Below are 21,610 nucleotides of genomic sequence, written 5' to 3'. Positions count from 1 at the left end.
AGCTCCTCGAGTGAATAATCAATATTCTAAATTAGACAAGCCAGGTTGATGCATGAATAAACTCTCCTTCTCCAGAAGGGGGCCATTGTGTGCCCTTGCTGCGATTTGAGTGGCATTTCTTTTAGAGGGCAAAGTGAGGATTTCTTTTCACCCAGAGAAACCAAGTGGCACAACTTCAAAGCTTATTCAGGGACTTAAAAGCCTCACGACAGAACACGGCCCAAAGTCAAAGACGCAACGGGAACAAGGGAGCAGTTTAACTTTTAAGTTATATAAGTTTTTTTTGTTTTTTTTTTACAAATACATGATCTGCTGAGTTGTAAACATTACAGAGACTAAAACCTTCCAATTGCCGTGTGTTTGAATGACTATTTAAAGCAGTGATTCTCAGAAATGGGTCAGGATCCATAAACAGATGACTCACAGGAGACCTTTCTTTTGGGGGGTTGCCAAATAAATTTCATGCATACATACATATAATGTTGTGATTCATTAATCAAACGTATCCTTTGGAAATGTCTGGTTTAACTAATCACAATAATATTAGGTGCAACAGAAATGGCAATAAGAATGGTCAGAAATGTTATATTATGCATACATTAGCTCTTTTGTCATGATTTACATGGTTAAAATGGATAGGTTTGTCATTTAAAAAATAAATTAATTGAACCCTTTAATGCCGCGCGTATCGAGGATGACAAGTTGCCCTTTGCATTACCGTAACTATGCAACGGTTTGTGTTATCAGTAAAATTCCAATGGTTTCTGAAAACTGAGAAGTTGCAAGTCAAAGCCAACATGTGAGCATTACTGTTATTTCAGTATTACTCACCAGAGAGAAAAGAGTTGGGGGGAAAAAAATACCTGTACATACTTTAGTTTAGATTTTTTGGCCTGTTTTTGGACATTGAGACAAAAACTCAAACAAGTGTTATTTATGTTTTAAACTGTTTTTAATTTCAAATTTAACACGCAAAATCTGGTGTTCATGTACAACTAGTGTTTTTTCTTCACTTTAAATTGTTCATACACTATTTTAACATGCAGTGTTGTAAATAAATACCAGATATTGGTTATTGTGGAAAAATGGGCAAAAGATCATTTTCTGGTTTAAAATAAGCACAAAAAAAAAGTCCAGATGGACATTTTGAGGCTTAGGTGTTAAAGGGTTAAGAAGTTTGGGAAACACTGCTTTAAAGAATAAAAAAAACAGAGTGAGTGGAGTCCCATGTCATTAAATGACCGTCTCTGCTTGGATGTAAAGCTTCAGTTGTATGGCACAGTATGCGTCATGCATCTGCTCCGATGTGTAGAGGGCTCTGCTAAAATAAGTGAGCCCTATATCAAACAAAAGAGGCCCCCCCCCTTTCTCTGGGCCACTACCCAGGCCCTGCAGCTATGACAAATAACTACCCTCACAGTGTTGTTTTATATATAATGGGCCAGGTTAACAGAAAATACAAAACAGGCCTGATCACAGGCAGACTCGTGGAGTAAAATATGCCTCTGTGCCAAAGATGAAGAGACAGAAGAGAAAGAGAGTAGGCCAAAGGCTCTGCTCGGCCATAACGAGTTGGCTCTGTTGAAATGTTGGCATATCACGAATCTTCCTCGCTACTTTCGGCCCTCTTCTGTCCCACACATTGACGCAGTGTGGAGAAGGGAAAAAAAGGGAGCGTGTGGATGTGCAGCCGTCCTTCATTTGAATGCCAGATTGCCCACATGCATATGTGGAGGAACCTGTACTCAGTTTTGTGAATTCTCTTTGCAAACGGCAAACAGCAGCGTCGCACACCAACTGCATGCTTGACATAAACTATATACACTTCCTATTGCAAGCTTTTTGTTGTCGTAGTGGTTAGAATGGTCACTTCTGGAGAAGGAGAGTGGGCGTTAAAACCAGTGCTTGAAATGAACCAAAACTTAATTTTATGATTATGAGTAGTAATCTGCTTAGGTTAGCTGTCCAATTCATTATTCTGGCCCAGAATAATCATTTCCAAGGCTGCACTATGTCACATGCACCCATACTCGTAAGAGTCTAGTGTTTGTGTCTAGAGATTTTATTTTTATTGTTGAAGAAGAACAATATCTATTGGAAATGTTTAAAATGTTCCACTAATATTTAGAGTTCAATGATTTAGTAATAACGACAGACATACACGCCTCATGTGGATAAGGAGAGTACTGGCACTTACTTTTTTCACAACTCATAGTCTGGTTAAAACCAACTGTAGTTTCTCTGAATGCCACTATGCATAAAATACGGTGTAAACGGAGGTATCTGATAAGAATTCCACCTGAGGTGCAGTAGGAATACTCCTAGTTGCTTTGGATGTCAGTTCAAAGATCCAAATACACAGCCTAAACTGTTGCTCAGTTTGTCCTGGACTGACAGGACAACAGCGTGCTCTGACGCGGCGTAACATACAGACATAAACATGAGGAAGAGGAAGAGGGATGCTGCTGCTGCTGCTGCTGTTACTTCATGTCACCCAGGAACGGGTCCACGATCTTATTTTCTTTCCTTTCTTTTTTTGTGTCTGAGCACAAGACAGCGAGCATCTCCCAAAACGCTTCTGCAGCTATGATCGACGACTCCTTGCTCCACCTCCCCGATGACCTATGAACTCGCGCAGTGTCTTGAACGATGATTGGTCAAAATATTATGGCGGACTTCACAGAAACCTGTAAGTTATTTTCAATTTGATTGTTTAATTAGCACGGACTAAATTACACTTTAGTGAAAATGTGCGTGTGTGTTTTCATTTGACAACATTTTTTAAAAAGCAATTGAACATTGATTTAAGCAACTTTATTGACAATAACAATGATAAATCAATCGTTGTTGTCAGTATGTGGAAAAACTCCATGATGAGAATATAATATGCAATTTTATAATATAATTTTATATATATATATATAATTTTATAAGTGGTATTACCTCACTGAATGGATTGATAACACAGCGTGCGTTGCTTGCTTGAGGTGTCCATCGCTTGTAGAAAAGCCCTCACTCACTGCTGACCCGATGTGAACACGACAACCCGCGGTTGCAGTTTAACCTAATTACCTGGATAGCAGGTTACCGAGTGCAAAGCCTTAAACCCGTAGTTGTGCGTGTCCGTTGGTTATCTCCACTAATCCTTATTATGACCCTGAGAATACTTCAGCAGACAACTGAGGCAGGTCAAAGGTCAGCACCGGACAATGGGGTCACCATGACAACCATGGGTGCTTAAGAACTCTACTTTTGTGTGCGAGTGTGAGAAGAGAACCTGACAGGAACGTCTGCAGGGACAAATGACGCCCACTTCAAATTTAGCTGTGTCCAGCTGAGACAATGAATTCGACAATGGATGATGTTTGGCTGCATGAAGGTTTAAAAAAAAAAAAAAAAACTTTTTATTTGCACTTTGTAGTGCCATTTTTGAAATACCTATATCAATATCTGTTAAAACACTCAGATATACAGATATTTCATGGTGTGATATTGTACAGATTCTTTAAAGCTCTGTATCGATACAGAAACCTTCATTGAGAGTGGTTTTAGGTGGAATGTGTGATGTATTTAAACCTCTGACTGCTGGTTGGCAGCAGACCTTGGGTCATTTGACTCTCACCCTCCTTCCACTCTTTTCACTGGACAAAGAAACTGTAAATAGCTCATGCATAATATCATTATTTTTCATAGACTGTACATAAAAATGGATGTAGCCTTCTGGGTCTGTTCTGAGACAAACCAGGACAAGAGAAGGTATTGAATAGCCAACAGGGGACGACTCTGCTGATTGCAAACACAATTCCATTTGACTTTAGGTCTGTGGCTAAATGAGCCCACTTCCCAGAGCTCTGTGTGAGGGATGGAGGAGATTTTTCCTGATAGCCGTGTCTCTCAGCTGGCAAATGCATTACACCAGAAGAGGTGAGAGTTGAATAAGTGTGAAAGATTGTTCACAGGAGGAGCTGAATATTTCCACAGCTATATGTAATTATGGTGAACCTCAAACTCACCTGAAGTGCATGTGCACAGGTGCATGTTCTTGATAAATACAGCGACTGAAGGAGACCGGAAAAAAAGAAGTAACCCGTGCTCGACTACACAGGTTTCTGAAGACAATCAAGAAGTAAACAAGAAGTGGTACAAATATTTAAGTATCACAAGATCAACAGTGTAATGACACATACGCCAAATGCTAAATGCTAAATTTAAATCATTAGAATGTAAATTATTAGAAATAGCATCATAATCTATTGATTACATCTTATAGTTTAATGTTTGGGTGAATGCAGAAGTCAAATTAGCCTCCAGCACTGACTGATTGACTTGTGTTAACAACATCATAGAGATTAGAGACACTGTTCTTTACACTGTCTGTGTGTACAGACATGATGACTCCATACATACAAGCCATACAAATATCACTCATTTATGAAAATGTCAGCTCACTATAGTCAAAGGAACTCTGCAAAAACATTTGTTTTTTGCACTTTCTGTGTCTGTGAGAATGTAAGTGTTCATGTAGTTTTCATGTAGACATGTGAGGTGAATATTTTATATGGAAGTGAAAGGGGAGATGACTTAGTTTTTTCTAACGTTATATTCTAACCAGTATAAAGTCGATATACATTATCTGTGCATCATGTGCACTGCACCACAACTTTCAAGGTTTTCTTGGTAAATTAGGAGAAAGCAAACATTTTTCAAAGGTGAGCTTCATTCTCAATAATGTGACTCTCACTTTCAGTCAATGTGACTCTCACTTTCAGTCAATGTGACTCTCACTCTCACAATCAAAACCTGGATTTTGTCTGTTCAATCTGTGTTGTGTGGACCAAACAAAATATTGGTGTGGTTATTAATTAGCTGAACAGGATTCACATGAACTCCTCTTTGGCCTTTGGCACGTTTTCTCCGGGAGTTATAAACATCCACTAGAAGGGCGTGTGAGCTTGATTAGCAAGACCAGCCAACAAGTATGTCCAGGTTTTACTCACACTACAAGCACACATAATATAACATGGACCCATAGAGATAAAGTTGAACTACAGCTCATCACTTGCTTGCAGAACCTGGTGCAGGCTTCCATCCTTCAGTCATGCAGAATCAGTTAAAACCAGTTTTCAAACCACAAACAGAATTGCTCCTTATGTGCAGGTTAATTAAGTGAAAAGAATGAAACAACACCAGACACTGTTGTTGTGTAAAGATAGCAAATCTGCGGTTTAATAAATGTCCTGTTGTGTGCCTTACTATGTTGTTGTTTGGCTCCTCAAACAGTGGAACAGCTTCCTACTCAGTGTGACACTGACTACATAGCAGCTTTTAAACATCTTTATAAGATGGTGCATTATATTTTTATTGTTTCATCCAAACAATAGTAAGTATTATTTTCTAGTTACTTGGGTTATATATAAACTTACACATTTATGTTAAAACATTCACATTTTGCAATGTTTTATATGTTTTAATGAATGTATCGTCTATATTTGCACGATATATTTTCAAATACCTTCACTTAATAGGTGTTCAGGTATTAAACTGGAAAGCAGTATGTGCTTAAGCTCGAAATAATTTCTTTCAGTATAAAACCACACAAACACATAGTGAATACTAAATATGAATCTGAAACTGAGCCATATACACACTGACCCACATTTCCGGTTGTTCCACATTAAATCTATCTTAACTGGAAGATAGATAAATTAATATATACTCTATCTTAATAGGACCTTCCTGGGTAAATTAAAAATGTTGGTAAATCTCTGTCTAGCCTGATCTCGTTCCCACTGATCCTCAGAAATAATGCACAAAGGTCTCAACTAGTAATACCACAGGTGTTACATAATCAACCTCAATCTGCTTCTGCTACTGCGTCCACTCTGAAGCCGCTGCCTGTGAATGTATGCACACTTGCACACACAAGAGTGCAGAGCCACATGGACCCTCACTCACTCACTCACTCACTCACACACACCTCCCCCAGTCACATGCACACCACTGAACTATGTACATGGTGATGTAGCTGTAGCAGCCAGCTGCTGTGAGGGTCTCATATTCCCATCTACTAAAATGACTGAGAAGGTCTTCTGTCCATAGGAATTACTATGGATGATAAATCACATGTGTCTTGTAAAATGTAGACGCACGTCTCGATACTTTTAATACTGCTTTATATAGTTTTGTGTACAATGGTTTGCAACGGGAAACTAAATTTAACTGCAAATAAAAAAACTACAACATATTTCATATGAACAAACAATATTCAGGAGACCTTTAGCTCTGTTTTGGTAAAAGATGAGTCTTTTACTGTTGCATGCTGGGTTTTCTTCAACACCTAGTTGCTCGATTTGCAGGTAGTGGTTGTAGTTGCTGGCTTAGTGAAGCTTATTTGCTTAAAATAAGCTGTGTTGCAATTAGAAATTGATTTGTTATGAGTGGTAAGACAACCATATCAGAAACCAATACACTGAAGATGCACCAAAGATCAGTGTAGCTGATCTTGGTGACAATAATGTCAACTTTCATTGTAAACACACTGCTTTGACTAATGCAACATTAATGAGGATTAGAGAGACTGATTTTCTTATTGGCTTCAAATTTTTCAAATGCAAATAATTGTTTCTTTACATGGGCAGCAAATATAGAGCAACATCATCAATCTTTTTCTGGCCAGCCTGTAAATGTAAGTCCAACATTTAATATTCTCAGGAAATATGTAAATCTTAAGCCACTAAATGCTCCACAGCATTCCCCTGGTGGTTAATAACTTTGCCTGTCTGTCACTGGCTGCTAAGCAGGTAGCATGCTATGAGCTTTTTCTCTGAAAAACTAGTGTGGTTGAAAATTTGAGAGAAGGAAGTAAACCAAATCAATAAAGTAGTGATCCGGGCAATGAAAAGTAACATCATTCAGATGCTCACACTGACATTGTCAAATCATCAGAAAGAAAATGTCTCCTGCAGCAGCTCAAATTAGAAAGATTCATTTGTAAACCATGGTCAATCTTTGTCTTCCTGAGTTGTCTCTTACAACATGCATTCACAATGCCGGTCTGTTCCACTGTGCAAAAACATCCAGCTCAGCCATACTCATCCACACAGAAGAACACACACTCACTGTGTGCAACTCATAAAATAGCTCACTCCCTTGCTTGTTTGCACGGACAGCACACACACAACTAAATTCCAAACCTAAACCCAATTCTAACCCTGATACCAAGTCCTCAATAAAAATGATTTTAATGGGTGACAGAACATGAGGAACAGCCAAAATGTCCTCACTTTCCCAAAATGTCCTCATTCCCTATGGTTTATAAGTTTTTTGGTCCTTATAAAGACGATACCCATACAAGAGCACACACACACACACACACATATGTTTAGCTATTCTTCTTGGGACACCAAAGCATTATCCCAAACCTGAACCTAACCACAATTCAAATCTTCCCCTTAAACTTAACCAGTTCCTCAGAGATGACCACAAGTTGTGGTCTCTACAATGACTACTGGTCCTGACAAGGTCAGTGTTCATGCCAGAAACGGTCCAATGAGGTAACAGATACAAGTACACACACAGACACACACGCGTGGCGACTCATACTCCAAACACATGCTGACCTTCTGCCGGTCATGTGACAGCACCTTCCCGTTCAACAACACAAGAGTCACACATGCATTCCTTATCTCCATTGTCCAAATGAGCACATGTGCATACACTCACACTCTCTCTCTCTCTCTCTCTCTCTCTCTCACTCACACACACACACACGAGCGCGCACACACACTTCCCCTTTTATCACTCAACTCATGTTACACACAGCAACAACAGGAAAACACCATGAAGTTAAGAGCGCGTTTCTCAAAACCAACTGAAAACCCAGGGTGTGAAAGCTGTTAGAACGCTTGATTGTTGCTGCAAACGGTTAAAAACAGGGAAAAACTGTGGAGTTCAAAGCGATGATGTCACACACTAACAATTGCTGCCTCACATCAGCTGTTCACAGATGCAACAAAGGCGCTCCAGTGTACTCATGTTCAAGTCATTTTCTCAGTGAACGTCTTTGTAAGAAAACGAACTCAGACCTAAAGGCGACTAACCCCCATGTAATGTGCCGCTGTTGTATGTAATTTAAACTCAGTCATGCAGTTTAACGTAAGCCTCACCTGTGCAGCAGAGTGACTGGCTGTAGATGACGGTTTTCTCTTCCTCAGTTCCATGCACTTCCTCAGCTTACAGATCTGGTGGCCAGTTCTGCGGTTGAGGCAGCAGCTGCACTGGCCACAGTTGACTTTCCTCACGCATGGCACACACGTTCCACACCTGCTCCTCTTCTTCCTCTCTTTCTTCTGCAGTTTCAGAGTGTTCAGCGAGAGCAAGTGGGCCCCATCTGTGCCCCAAGATCTGGGCTGAACAGAGAAGCTGGACTCTCCATACCCTGCATCTGATTCTGTGTCAAAAGAAAACGAGGAGCGGGTGCTCTCTGAGCTGCAGGACAAAGTGGAGCTACTATCCAAAGTAGGAGTTGATATCTTTGGCACCGTGTCCCGCTCCATTGCTGCCACCACAACACCACCCTCGCTGAGGTTTGCTTGACACTCAGCTCTAAGGGCATCCTTGCTTGACTCAGGAACTTGCTCCAATGACGGTAAAGGTGTCTCTCTCTGGATGTGGCACTCAAATACACAACTATCTTTGGTCTGCGTCTCTTCTGGTGTGCATGCTTGTCTTTCTCCCTGAGGAGGAGGAGGAGGAGGAAGGTGCAGTTGCTGTGATTTCGCCTGACACGAATCCCTCAAACTTCTACATTTGAGAGAGTTACTGTGGAAAATAACTGGTGTGTTCCTTTTCACCAGAACAGTTTGCAACATCAGGTCCGGTTCAGGGATTGCGGAGAACTCTGGAAGAAAAGGTTTAGCACCATGAATGGTCGGTTGCATGTCTGTCTTACCCTTGTTCAGAACTTCTAGTTCAAGTGAGTCTGAGGGGGAAGGGGCTTTGGCGGGATTTGAGGTAGCTGCGTTGGAGACTCGTACGACACTTACAGGTGATCCTGACTGTGGTGTCAGTCCACTGTTAGAGTGAGGAGGATCTGCAGGTTGAGAGGCTGCCGTGCCAGAGTGGAGGTCGGGAGATTTGATGGATTTATCACTCTCCATTTCTTTTTTTCCTTGCTCCTCACATTCCCACCGACTCTCAGTGATCTCATTCATCTCCTGCACAGTCTCATTTTGTCTCTCAACTGCTCTATCACCCTCTAAACTCTCCATTTTCTCTTTTCTCTCAGTGTCAACAGCAACTTGTTCATCTGTCCTATTATCGTTACCTTCCTCTTGGAGGAGAGTAAACACATCATCTTGCTTACCATCACTACCAAGACTATCAGGCTCTTTTACAATGACAGATGAAGTGTCATTTCCCTCGCTGCCATCCTGCTCCCCTGGTGAGATAATGCTCATTAGTGCAGAGGGCTCAGAGAGGCTTTCTCCACTGCTGTCACTGCAGAGTTTTAGCTGTCTGTCAACATCATCAAACACAGACGCCCCGGTCACACAGCTCAGGTCACCTTCATTGTTCAGGCTGACGGTTGCTTTGTCTTGCTGCGGTAACGTACTGTCACAGCTGCCCTGCACACAGGTTTCCAGTGTGTCTTTACATGGTGGTGAATCTGCTTTGAGAGGGCTGCCTTCTTGAGCACCGGTGCCTCCCAGACCCTGATCTTTGATACTCACAGGAGCTTCCACATCTGTTTTTGGAGACACTGGTGGGATATCATTAGCGTCGCAGGTGTCCAGTTTCGCTTTTTCATCATCATCCTCTAGGGGAGGTGAATTGTTGATGCTGGAGGCCTGGTTTCTTAAGTTCCTGCGCTGTGATGCTGCTCCTCTTCCTACACCTCCCCTGCTGTTTTTTCCTCCTCTGCAAGGTTTAGGAGGCTGACAAGTAACAGACACCTGTGCGCCCCGCAGAGACACCCTTCGCCCTGGGGGGTCTTGTAACTCACCACAGTGGTCAGACAGACTGCTCTGGCATCTAAGCCTTGCAGATCCTGTTATATTTGGGACATGGTTATCTTTGCCAGAAGACCTTCCCGGGCCCCGACCAGCAGGCGCACTAACCCCTCTTCCACGGGTGTTTTGGCCTGTGCTCTGAGACTGTGCCTGTGCTCTCGCTGAAGACCTTTTTGGTTCTGCAGGTGTTTTCTGGGGCCTCTCTTTTGCTCTTCCCTGAGATTTATTTGAGTTGCAGGTTTTCCTCCTGGTGCTGATCACTTTCGGGGCATTTTTTCTCTGAGCAGGTGTCTGCCTCCTGGTGGGTTTGGTGGTAGCAGGCATGGCTGGGGGCATGGAGGAGAGGATTTCTGGCAGCATGCATGGGAGCCAACTGACTGTTTATCTTTTGCTCAGCACACAATATTGCTTTTCTCTGATTGTATGTTTAATCCAATATCCCGATTTAGTGTTTTGTTTTTAGACTGTGAATGGGGATGCCTTAGTGGCTGTGTAATAGCAGTGCATGACCTGTAAAGAAAGAAAAAATGAAGAGAAAAATCAGGCCTCAACATATTCAAACGTATTTTTAGTATAATTACACAGTAGAAACACACTTCATAACTGACAACTAGGGATGATAGTGTGCATTGAGATAAAAAGCTCTTTTATTAGCCTGAATCTTCCCAATTACTCCAGGACCTCATGATTCATAATGATAAAATCATTGAGAGTTTTTTTCTTTTTGAGTTTTGAATCTTTTGGCAACATACTGAAAGTAATTTTTGTGACATTAGTTACATCCGTTCATTTGTTTCCTCCATCCCTCAGCTCTCAGAAAAAGCCCACACATAAGGACAAACGCCCAATTTATTCTTGGGGGTTTTTTTTGCCTTAGAATGCACTTCTGAATCTATAGATTGGTGTTTGCTTCATAGCATTTTCAGCCATACTACAACCTGTCTTGCCTTGCTACTGCAATCTTACAAATTACAAATAACTGTCTATGCACAGCGTGTTCACATTGCCGAGCATTACAAGTTCAAAACACTGCTATATTGAAAAATATAGCAAATATTTGGCAATGGCTTCAAAGTAATGGACAATAATTTAATCTTTACTAGTTACGCAGTCAGTTTTGAAGGTCCAGTGTATAAGATCTGGGAAGATTTATTAGTGGAAACTTCGTATTACTGAGTTTACATAATTAAATAATTGGATTGGATATGTTTTTGTAGCCTTAGAATAAGACTTTTATAAGAACTTTGAGCAAAGACCTTGTGTTACGGACATCATCTCGAAAGCAATCCAGTGCACAAGTGAGCATTTCACATTTTGAAACAGATGCTTGCTACGCAAATGCAGAAAAATGACATCCTTTTTGGCTGGTATGCATGGGCCACCATAGTTTCTGAAACGGGCAGTTTAGCTGAAGAGTCCGTCATTTCTTAAAAATCTGAAGTCTCACCATTAGATGTCACTACTTCTTACACAATGGACCTTTGAAGCACATCTTTTTTTGTAATAAATTATTGCAAATTGATTGCAATAGCTTTAGTAAGGACATTTTCATGTCGCCTCATGCCTAGGGACAATATAAACGTATTAAAAGTGAACAAATCTACAACCTATCTTATATCGATTTGGTGATAAATATCGCCGTCCTTCCTCGTGCAATACGATAATCGATGTAAGTTACTTGGCCGAAGAAGAGAGATTTTACAGTGGGATAATGTCAGAGAATGCCCCATCCATGTTCAATACATATATTTTATGCACTTTATTCTTTATGTAGTGATTAAACAGAGACATCCTGCACTTTTAACTTTTCACAGATGGTTTGTTTACTCTATATGACTGTCTTGCAATATATTGATTATCACACAATCTTTGTATCGTTGACCATCCACGATACCAATAATATCACGATACAACGATTCTGTGATAATATCGCTTAAAGTACTACCCTGTAATTCCCAACCCTGCAATCTCAACACAGTAGGTACGAAATGCCACATTTTGCTATCTACTCATACAAATCAAATGTTGTAGGTGGATAAGTACAATATAACAGATCTGCAAACATCTGTAATTAATTGTTAAAAACATAGCATGCAAACAAAAGCTTCCTGCGCGGTTGAGCAGTTTAAAGGGCAGCAGGCACGTTGACGAGTCTGGATCCTGTTTTCGTCTCTGACTGGCGGAAGAGGCTTATTACCGTGTAAAAAACGCGTTCAGCGTCGCGGTGGTTTATTGTTATTCTTTTGCACTTGACCGCTGTCAAAGCGCCGTGTATACGAAGCGTCACGGAAACCTCACTTTTTCTTCGGTTTTGTTTTGTTGTTGGAGGGTTTTCTCTCTTTTTAACATACACGTTTACGGCTTGAAATGCTTTACATACCAGAGAGAGAGGGAGAAAGAGGGGGAGAGACAGTTGCACTGTCTGAACTGCTAATAATACTCCACTCCAGCAAGACAGCGAGACCTTGTATTGGTTTCCCTCCTCGGCAAATATAGACTGCTGCTGCTGGCAAGTTCAGCCCGCTCACGACGCTGGAACACGGACATGACACAAACGCCGACGTGAACACACATCGAGTCGGTTTTCATATGTGCACCGTGTAGTCTTTGGCGGAGCACGAGTCCCGTTAAAGGCGTATATAATCCCTCTTCTGTCAGTCTGTCCACGACAGCCCCGCTGGCTCACTCTCCCTCCACAGACACAAGCTATGACGGTCTCCTCTGCTGGCCACTAACCCGTTGTTGGATCTGGAGCGAAGTGGACTGGAAAACCTGGCATGGATTTCTTCTTCTTCTTTTCTTTTTTTTTCTTACTACCACTGCATCTTAGTCTGACAAGCCGTTTTTACACTTAATGGCTAAATGTGACCATTAAGTACTAATGCATGATTTTGTATTATGTATTACTACATATATGACTAGAGATAACATTCTGTTTTGACAAGGCAACAGTGGCGTGCACATACATTTCAGGGGCTCAAATGGAAAAAGGGACCCCCCACAATAAGCCTTTATGGCAGAGTTCTCTAACTCGCGGCCCCCAATTGTTTCATGTGGCCTGCCATTTAATATCTAAATGTATTAGTTATAATGAGTTATTTCTGTATATATATTTTTCTATTTGGAGATTGATTTAGCATCAAAAGTAGTTTTATTGTGAACTATATATCATTCCATAAATAAACACTTTATTTTGAAATTCATGATATAATTCATGACATACCTGTAAGCTCTTATCTCCCACCCCTACTAAACAGTTTCTTTTTCTCAAAAAGTTTGACCTTTTTTTCACTTGACCGGCCCCCTACTAACCAGACTAGATGCTCAGTATCCCCCAAGTCATTTGAGTTTGAGACCCCTGCTTTACGGGGCCCAAAGCTGAATTTGATGTAACAGAGGGCAAAAAAGAGGTGCTTGAAACATCTGTGCACGCCCATACTAGGCAGAATGAAAGTTATTATGACTCAAATCTGTTATCTATGATTAAAATTCATTTGAAGATATTTATAACTTTATAATAGGGGACTATCCATAATTCCAGTTACTTTTTTACTCACATCTCTGTGTGGGAAGCCGTTTTAACATTCAATGGCTACATTTGACTCTCTGGGATTAACAATAACGATACCAACATTATTATTTTGACTAGTTGTGAATACATTTTGATATAGAAAATTCTGTAATTCAGTATTGAGTAGGCAAAAGGTAAGACTGGGGTCATAATGGGCTACATTTTACACATAGGGGCATATGTATACATGTATATAAGTGTATATGTCAACATCTGTGAACAGTCTTTTGCTCTGCAAGGTGCATGCACATTTCAACAGTCACACCTTGTTTAAACACTTTGCTGTGTACTTTAAACTATCGGCCATAAAAGAAAACGTAGTGGTGTCTTGTTCTTCTGAAGACACCACTGCTGCAGTAAAACTATGTTGTATTGTGATTTAAATACAGATTCAGTAATTTTGGAAAAAAATAAAATAAAAAAAAGGTTAGGTATGTGAGGTAGGGGAAGTGTAATGACAGTTATCTAGTGAATTAATTCCACTGACTCTGACTGTAAGTGATATTTGGCGTTAGTTCCCACTCATTTTCAAATAAGCCTGTTTGACTCAGTGGTTTTACCTCTTTTAAAACAGGTTTCTAAGGTAAACAACTTTCTTATTGTCGGGTAATAGTTTAGTTTTATCTTAACAGTAATTTGGGCAGTTTTGAATTTATTAATTTAATGAACTTCAACTATTTTGTATTAAATCACATCATTATTGCTTTAACCACATGTGTTAATATTATTGGATTAATTATGAATTTATACTATTGGTTTAATCACGTTTTAATAATGATTTTTAATTTATGATTACATTTAATTTTGGTTTGATGAAAATTTCTTGTACTATTTTTAATGGAGTCAGTAATTTCATAATACCATTGGTTTAATCACAAGTTTTAATGTTATTGGACGCATTTACAATTTTGAACTAATACATGTGTTTGATTTTAATTATTGGTTTGGCAACATTTTTGTACAATTTCTAAATGAATACATTTAGAAATACATTTCATAATTCATTTATTTAATCACAACTTTTAACACATGCCCAGGTTCTTTAAATATATATATATATATATATATATATATATTATTAAATTCAACCAAACCTACATCAATCATTCATTTACACAAAACATGAATGTATCGTGACCAAAATCGAAATATAATAATCAAATAAAACTAAATAAATCGTGACAAACGAAACAAACTTTATACAGTATATCCATAAAATTACAAGAGTCTTACACATTTCCATAGTCTCTACTGCCTTGTTGTTGTTGTGACCGAGTTAAGGAATTAATATAAAGTCACATTTCCATTTTGAACTGTTGTATTGTTGTTTTTCACTCATTTACATCTATGAATATAAAGCATTTTAAAACCTCATACGTTCTTTAACACACTTCAAACACGCCCGTTGTTGACGTCACGTCGCGTCATCCACACGCGACTGTTTTCGGCCACAACCTGTCATCCGTCCACGGCCAAAGGACACTTGATTTAGATGAACTGCGCTCGTTCTTGACACCCACTCAAACCCAGAGACGTTGTCATTTGTGTATGAGCTTATTTTTTTTGTAAATGTATGACTGAAGGACGAGACTTCATGTGCGACATCCGCCGGCGTCCATGGTAGAGTCAGATCTGAAGAGTAAAGCTCGTCCCGAAGCAGGAGGAGCTCAACGAAGGAGAGACACTGATTTTATTAGCTCACTCTTTGCTTCTTTAATTCCTCACATCATCTTTATCTCGTGAGTATCTGTATTTATCAGAGAGACACACGTGTGTCTCATCTGCTGCCTTTGAAATATAACTAATTACAGAAATCATCCGCCTTTTTAAATGCTTTTACGTCATTGTAGTTCAGAGGACGCTCCTCACTTTACCTCACATTTATCTGGAACCTATGTAGAGCTCATAAAATGACAGGGCCTGTTCTAAACTTTTTGGTTTCCCGTGGCATTATTGGTATTGGTATTTTATGGTACTTCCTTCACCACTGGAATGTATTATCCTAAGCAATTACACTGCCCGGTATGTCCTATTATTGGCAGTTATGATTAATTAACTTAACACAAGCCTGGAATCGTTACAAAAAATAACATTTTTTAATCAAATATTTTTCCCACATGCTACAGTCATGGATGTGGCACATTCCTGAGCAGAGAGGATGACATCGGAGGCTACCGTCTCCACACCACCTGCCATAAGCAGCAGCCCGCCCACCAAGAGGGACTACTACTGGCTCCGCTCCTTTGTAGCTGGAGGTAAGATCTGACTTATCTTTATGATGATTTACAAAACAAGGTGGAATTTGACACAAGGTCACAGGTTCAAGTTACCACCTTTACCATGGAGATACTTTCTTTCCTTATCTTAACTTTGTGTCTTCCTCTTCTTCTTTTTGTTCTGCTTCTTCCTCCTTGTCAGTCTGTTATTTCACTGCTTCCTGATGTCCTTTGAGGTCCTGAAACTGATATGTCTGTCGGTGTGTGACTGCCATAAACTTAATCATTAATCTACTGTAGATGCTTCCATAGTTGATGCCAGTGCATTTCAGTGTCACTGTGAAATTGTTTTTCCAATACCAGTCAAGACCAACTCGCTGATGCCATTGATTTTCAAAGTAGTCACCCAATGATAAATGTGTTATAATCCTCTCTCCCTCCTGCTTTTGTTTAGGTGTAGCAGGATGCTGCGCCAAGACAACCATCGCTCCTCTGGACAGAGTCAAGATTCTTCTACAAGGCCAGAACCCCCATTACAAACATCTAGGTAAAAACCTCAGCAGGAGAACATGGGACGCCGACACATTTTCACACACCTGTGCAACATGAGTCTCATATTTCTCTGCAGGAGTGTTTTCCACCCTCACGGCTGTGCCGAAGAAAGAAGGCTATCTTGGATTGTACAAGGGTAACGGGGCGATGATGGTCAGGATTTTTCCTTATGGAGCTATCCAGTTCATGGCCTTTGACTATTACAAAAAGGTATGGTCAGTGTGTGCATGATTGTTGAAGAACACGTACAAAGAAGACATTTGCAAAACATCAGTGTTAGTAAAGCTAACTATAGAATTTGTTTCTGGAAATGTGATATGCTTTGATGTTATTGATGGGTGTGATTCTTGTTATATTGATTTTTGATTTTTTTACCCCACAAGTATTGCTTCTATTGGCGAACCTGTTGACCTTTGTTCCTCTATGCTGATCCATTTACAGCTGCTAAGTAAACGGATAGGCATATCCGGACACATCCACCGCCTGATGGCAGGTTCTATGGCAGGTAATTCATCCTTCAAATGTGAATGTGTCAAGCTGTCGTTGTCATTGACAGCTGGATATCGTTGGTTTCTCATCATCTCCTCACAGATGTTTACATTCGTCTCCTCAGAGCAAACTTTATTGTAATCGGAGGAAAACTGCCTAATATTGTAACAGCTGTACATTTTTTTTCTTCAGACTTCAAGCGTTAGCATATTCATTTAAATTAAAGTTTCAGTGTGTGACAATTAGTGACATCTTATGGTGAAATTGCAGGTCGTAACAAACAGAGTGATTCCCCCTCCCCTCTTCTAAGCGTATCCGGGAACAACAAGGGCCTTTGCAAACCAGAACAAATGTAGTTCTTCATTTGCTTAGTAAGCTAGATACGTGTGCAGGTATAAATTTGGAAGAATCAGAGTTGAAAAAGAACTGTGTCATTTCAGGATTGACTGCGGTGATTTGCACTTACCCTCTGGATGTGATTCGAGCCAGACTGGCCTTCCAGGTCAAAGGAGAGCATCGCTACACTGGAATTGCAAACGCCTTCCACACCATCTACCTGAAGGTGACCTGTCGTAGTTTAACTTCATTAACAAACTATCAAAAACACTGACGCCACAATGCTTGACAATAAATGACTCTTTTATAAAGGAGGGAGGGGTTTCGGGTTTCTACAGAGGACTAACCCCGACACTTATTGGAATGGCCCCTTATGCAGGTGAATATTTAGATTATTTAGTCAAAGACCCAGTGTCTTCGTCATGTTCCTTTACTCTTCTATCCGTTTTGTATTCTGCAGGTTTCTCGTTCTTCACTTATGGCACCCTGAAGAGCCTTGGCTTAAAGCATTTCCCGGAGCTGCTGGGACGCCCGTCCTCAGACAATCCCGACGTCCTCGTCCTGAAAACCAAAGTCAACCTGCTCTGCGGAGGAGTTGCCGGTGCCATCGCTCAGACAATATCGTAAGTGCAGCGGTCCCGGCACCTGACAAGCTTCAGGTTAAAAGACTCTCATAAAGGATGAGCTGACAAATGTGGTTGGTTCATTTGTGGTTTTATTGTCGGGGCTTTTTATTGATTGTTTGGATTTATTTGGTGTTTGCTGGGCCCCACGTTGTGTTCAGGTACCCGCTGGATGTGGCCAGGAGGAGAATGCAGTTAGGATCCGTGCTTCCTGACTCTGAGAAATGTGTGTAAGTAGCACTTGTGTTTCTACAGAGTGTTCTGTTACGTCATGATACTCCCGACATGTAAGTAAAATGTTTTGCCATGAGAGTTCTTTTGTGGCAAAACTCTTTATGGTAACACTTTAAAAAGATAGGAGTGAGAACTAATTGTAAGGGTGTAGTTTTGCACTGTGTGATTTTCATTTTCCATCTGCAAAACTCATTTAATGTCACTTATACTTCGATTTAAATACAGGTGTTTTTGTTTTGTTTTGTTTTTCCAGAGAAATGACTGTATGAGTAATACAGTAACTGTATGTATTCAGTACCTGCCCTTCTCTGTGGTGTCTTTAAATCCATCATTTTAACAGTGCCGATGACACAGTTCAATATCTCAGTTGCCCACTGAGTCAAATTTGAATGATTAGGTTGTCAGTCAAGCCATTAAATGTTTGGTCCCTGTTTCTCTCCTACCGTCTTTTGTTATGGATCAATTTTTGATATAATAAAATGGAACCGAAGGAGCTGTAAAGGTTTTCAGTTTCAATTTAAAGTAGTTGTTTTGTTTGATGTACCTTGTAAGGACACAATTCCAGAGAGTGGAGAGCTGTTTACATAATATCTCTGAGAAGTAGAGCTGCACACAGAACCACAGTATCATACTGCTTATGCCAGTACAAGTTCCCAGTTAGCCAATCTGAACATGGCTCGTTCCTGCGTTATCTACTTCCTCTTAACAGTGAGTGAATGTTTAGTCAGTGCGTCTTTTCTTTGAAAGATAACTGGTGTCCTAACACACTACAAATGTAAAGTCAAATTAAATGTTTTTAAGTTAAATTGGCTGCTGCTCAATCATCAGATCTAGTTCTATATTTGTCCCCTGTTAGAAGATGCTGGATTGAGCAGAGTTAATTTACTTTGATGGACTTGTAAGAAACAAAACCAGCTCCAGGTTACAAACACAGCAACCGTTTTTCAAATGTTTTTTTCTTCTAATTATCTAAAATGATGGTAATATCTTGTCTTGCACCTGAACAGGTCACTGAGGAAGACCCTGACGTACGTGTATACGCAGTATGGCATCAAAAAGGGACTGTATCGAGGTCTGTCTCTCAACTACATCCGCTGTGTTCCCTCCCAAGCTGTGGCCTTCACCACCTACGAGTTCATGAAGCAGGTCCTCCACCTGAACTAGCCACCGTTTTGATTCCTTCCAGGTGAAGCAGCTCAACCCCAATGCTTCTTTTCCAGAGAGATCCCGGGACTCACTAATGTCTTAAGAGACTTTAGCATAGAACCTGCCATTTCCTTGTGTTCACTGGACCCACCAAGGAACTCCCTTAATTCTCTCCCGTCTCATTTCCACTTACTGTGACTCACGACCACTGAAGTAATGATTAACTCAAACTCCATAACCATGTAGCGTAAATCTGAGCAGCTATTTCATCAGTGTTTCCATAGATACAGCAGTATAGATGTGTTATTAGTCCTGCTTGGTTGATTGGAGGGCAGTGTTGTACTCCATCAATTAGACGCACAACAAGAACAACCCACTGATTATGTGGCAGCGCCATCACAAACGACACACACACTTTTTACCGACGTCAAACAGTTGCTAATTTGTGAAATAATCTGATGTTTTTGTTTATTTGGGTCATACTGTAGTAACTTCTGGAGAAGTTGGTCTTTGTGTGCCTTTGTTTCACAAAATCTAAGATTAATATTATAACCCAGTTTACCTGCAGGGTTATTTTTAAAGACACAGTTGCCCGGATTGCACATGATTTCAGTTTTCATTTTCAAGGCAACCTCACGTTTGTTTTATTGCCGAATATGAATTAAATATGGCAGTTGATGTATGTGTCTTAACGAGCTGGGAAAAACCCGTGTCGTCACGTGTGTGGATTTGTGCACCTCGATGTTCCGCGTGTCGCTTTGATGATGTTGAATTGTCTGCAGGATCTCAGGAGAAACTTGCACTGTAGCTTTCTCTCGTTTGTCTATTTATTGCTATAGCGACCCACTGCCACTTGGTGGCAGCGTTCAATATGATTTGAAGTGTTTACCGTCAGAGCTGGAGATGTCACTCCTCCACATCTTATCAAACACAAGACAGATTATCCTTTTTTTTCACCGTTCTAACCAAAAAAAAAAAGGTTCACTGATAGTGAGAATATTGAAAGCAGCCAAAATGTTGTTTACATTGATTTTCCAGGAACGAGTGTGTTGTTTAATAACACACATTTTCAGCTTCCTTCTTTCCATTTAACCTAAACTTACTTTAGAAGAGTGAATTAACAGTCAGAATTCCCCCCACATGCTTTACAATGAGCAAGATGCCATAAAGCAGTGATTTTTGACCATTTTGGCGTAAGATTATATCGTTAGAGGAGAGACAAAAAAAAGAAGTGAAAGAAATCTATAGACATTATATGCAGCAATTCACATTACGATGCAGTAAACCACTCTTCTGAGGCCCAAACTCTTCATCTCACTTGTCTGTACTCTGGACTCTATTAGGTCTAAAGATCTCTGAACCGATAATTCTCCCAGATCACGTTGTAAAGTGCGAGTAAATGACTGACTTGTGTGTTACTGGTAATTTCCGAATGCACAGTATTTAACACGTGGACTGGTCTTAGCACACCTAATGTTTTTTCTGAACGTCTGTACTCCTGCTGTACACATACACAGCCCTGCGTGACTGTTGTTTTACGTCTCCAATCAGCTCTGTTCCTGCTGCTCATTGTAACCGATCATTTTAAAGGACAACAAATAATACCTTAATCATGTAAATGCATTTATACAACTTCATTTGGCTCAAGGTTTGGACAATGACTGAACAATGAAAATGTCTTGTTTTTCTTTGTACATGTTCATTTTTTGTCTGCCGTGCTCTTTTATAAACGGAAATAAATCCTGTTTTTCCTTCTTAAAACAGCACTGAGCCTCGGATCTTTATTTTGCCACTGAATGAGGGTTGCTGAATGTTTTTTTTTTATGGTCAAAATATCATGTTCAGTCATATTATGCGACCACAAAGATCGACGATACAGTTACGGGTCAGAAGAAAACTAGAAGGTGAACTGTAGCCCATGAGCTTTGTCACAACGTTTGTTGTACTGCTGCTCATTTTATAGGGGAGAATAAATAAATAAATAAAACAGAGTGAAGTGAACAGGCACCACAGACGGACAGATAGATACACACAAGTAACATAAAATCAACAATTCTATTGAGGAGAAATGAATGTCCACGTGCTTATCTCTGCTTGTTTTAGGTTACTGTGATTGAGATTGGGCCAAATGAGTTCTCCAGAGATTAGATTTGCAGTGTTGATCTGTTTATTGTCTGCCTGATGGTCACAGCTCATATTTACAGTCCAGCAGAACATCAGAGGGATCGCAGAGGATTCACTCGACAGACTGAAGACTGTTAAGATCTTTGTGACTGTGGATTTTCATGCAGTCTTTGCCGACTTTGTTAGTTTGGATTTAGAAGTACAAAGATATTTCTAAACCAGGCAGATATAGCAGATCTAATGATACTGTCAACTGGAGCTGCAACGATTAATCGATTACTAAATGAATCTGCAATGTGTGCAGTGTTT

At 40.2% G+C, this 21,610-nt stretch overlaps 2 protein-coding genes across 2 annotated transcripts in view; one reads left to right on the top strand and one right to left on the bottom strand.

The window, feature by feature from the left end:
* Positions 1-12,738, bottom strand: part of tet1 (tet methylcytosine dioxygenase 1) — a 35,444-nt gene extending 22,706 nt beyond the window's left edge. Inside the window, exons 1-2 of the mRNA XM_058651273.1 lie at positions 12,391-12,738; positions 8,166-10,520 (exon numbers count right to left, since the gene is read on the bottom strand). Of these exons, the coding sequence (XP_058507256.1) occupies positions 8,166-10,370 (2,205 nt within the window). The 5' untranslated portion in view covers positions 10,371-10,520; positions 12,391-12,738. The remainder of the gene's footprint in view (positions 1-8,165; positions 10,521-12,390) is intronic.
* A 2,279-nt stretch (positions 12,739-15,017) lies between these two features.
* On the top strand, positions 15,018-20,938 carry slc25a16 (solute carrier family 25 member 16). The gene is made up of 10 exons (XM_058652421.1): positions 15,018-15,320; positions 15,708-15,836; positions 16,252-16,344; positions 16,426-16,559; positions 16,791-16,854; positions 17,279-17,400; positions 17,487-17,553; positions 17,635-17,797; positions 17,959-18,027; positions 19,039-20,938. Exons 2-10 carry the CDS (start codon positions 15,740-15,742, stop codon positions 19,193-19,195), a joined length of 966 nt encoding a protein of 321 aa, XP_058508404.1. The 5' UTR covers positions 15,018-15,320; positions 15,708-15,739; the 3' UTR covers positions 19,196-20,938.
* Positions 20,939-21,610: the final 672 nt, after the last annotated feature.

This window comes from Solea solea, chromosome 15, assembly GCF_958295425.1.
Source record: "Solea solea chromosome 15, fSolSol10.1, whole genome shotgun sequence".
Classification (NCBI taxonomy): Eukaryota; Metazoa; Chordata; class Actinopteri; order Pleuronectiformes; family Soleidae; genus Solea; species Solea solea.
This window is presented reverse-complemented; position numbering and strand designations above follow the sequence as displayed.

Coding starts and splice junctions, on each gene's coding strand:
- slc25a16 (XM_058652421.1), top strand. CDS start 15,740: ATGACATCGGAGGCTACCGTCTCCACACCACCTGCCATAAGCAGCAGC. Junction 15,837..16,251: donor CCGCTCCTTTGTAGCTGGAG/GTAAGATCTGAC, acceptor GCTTTTGTTTAG/GTGTAGCAGGATGCTGCGCC. Junction 16,560..16,790: donor CCTTTGACTATTACAAAAAG/GTATGGTCAGTG, acceptor ATCCATTTACAG/CTGCTAAGTAAACGGATAGG.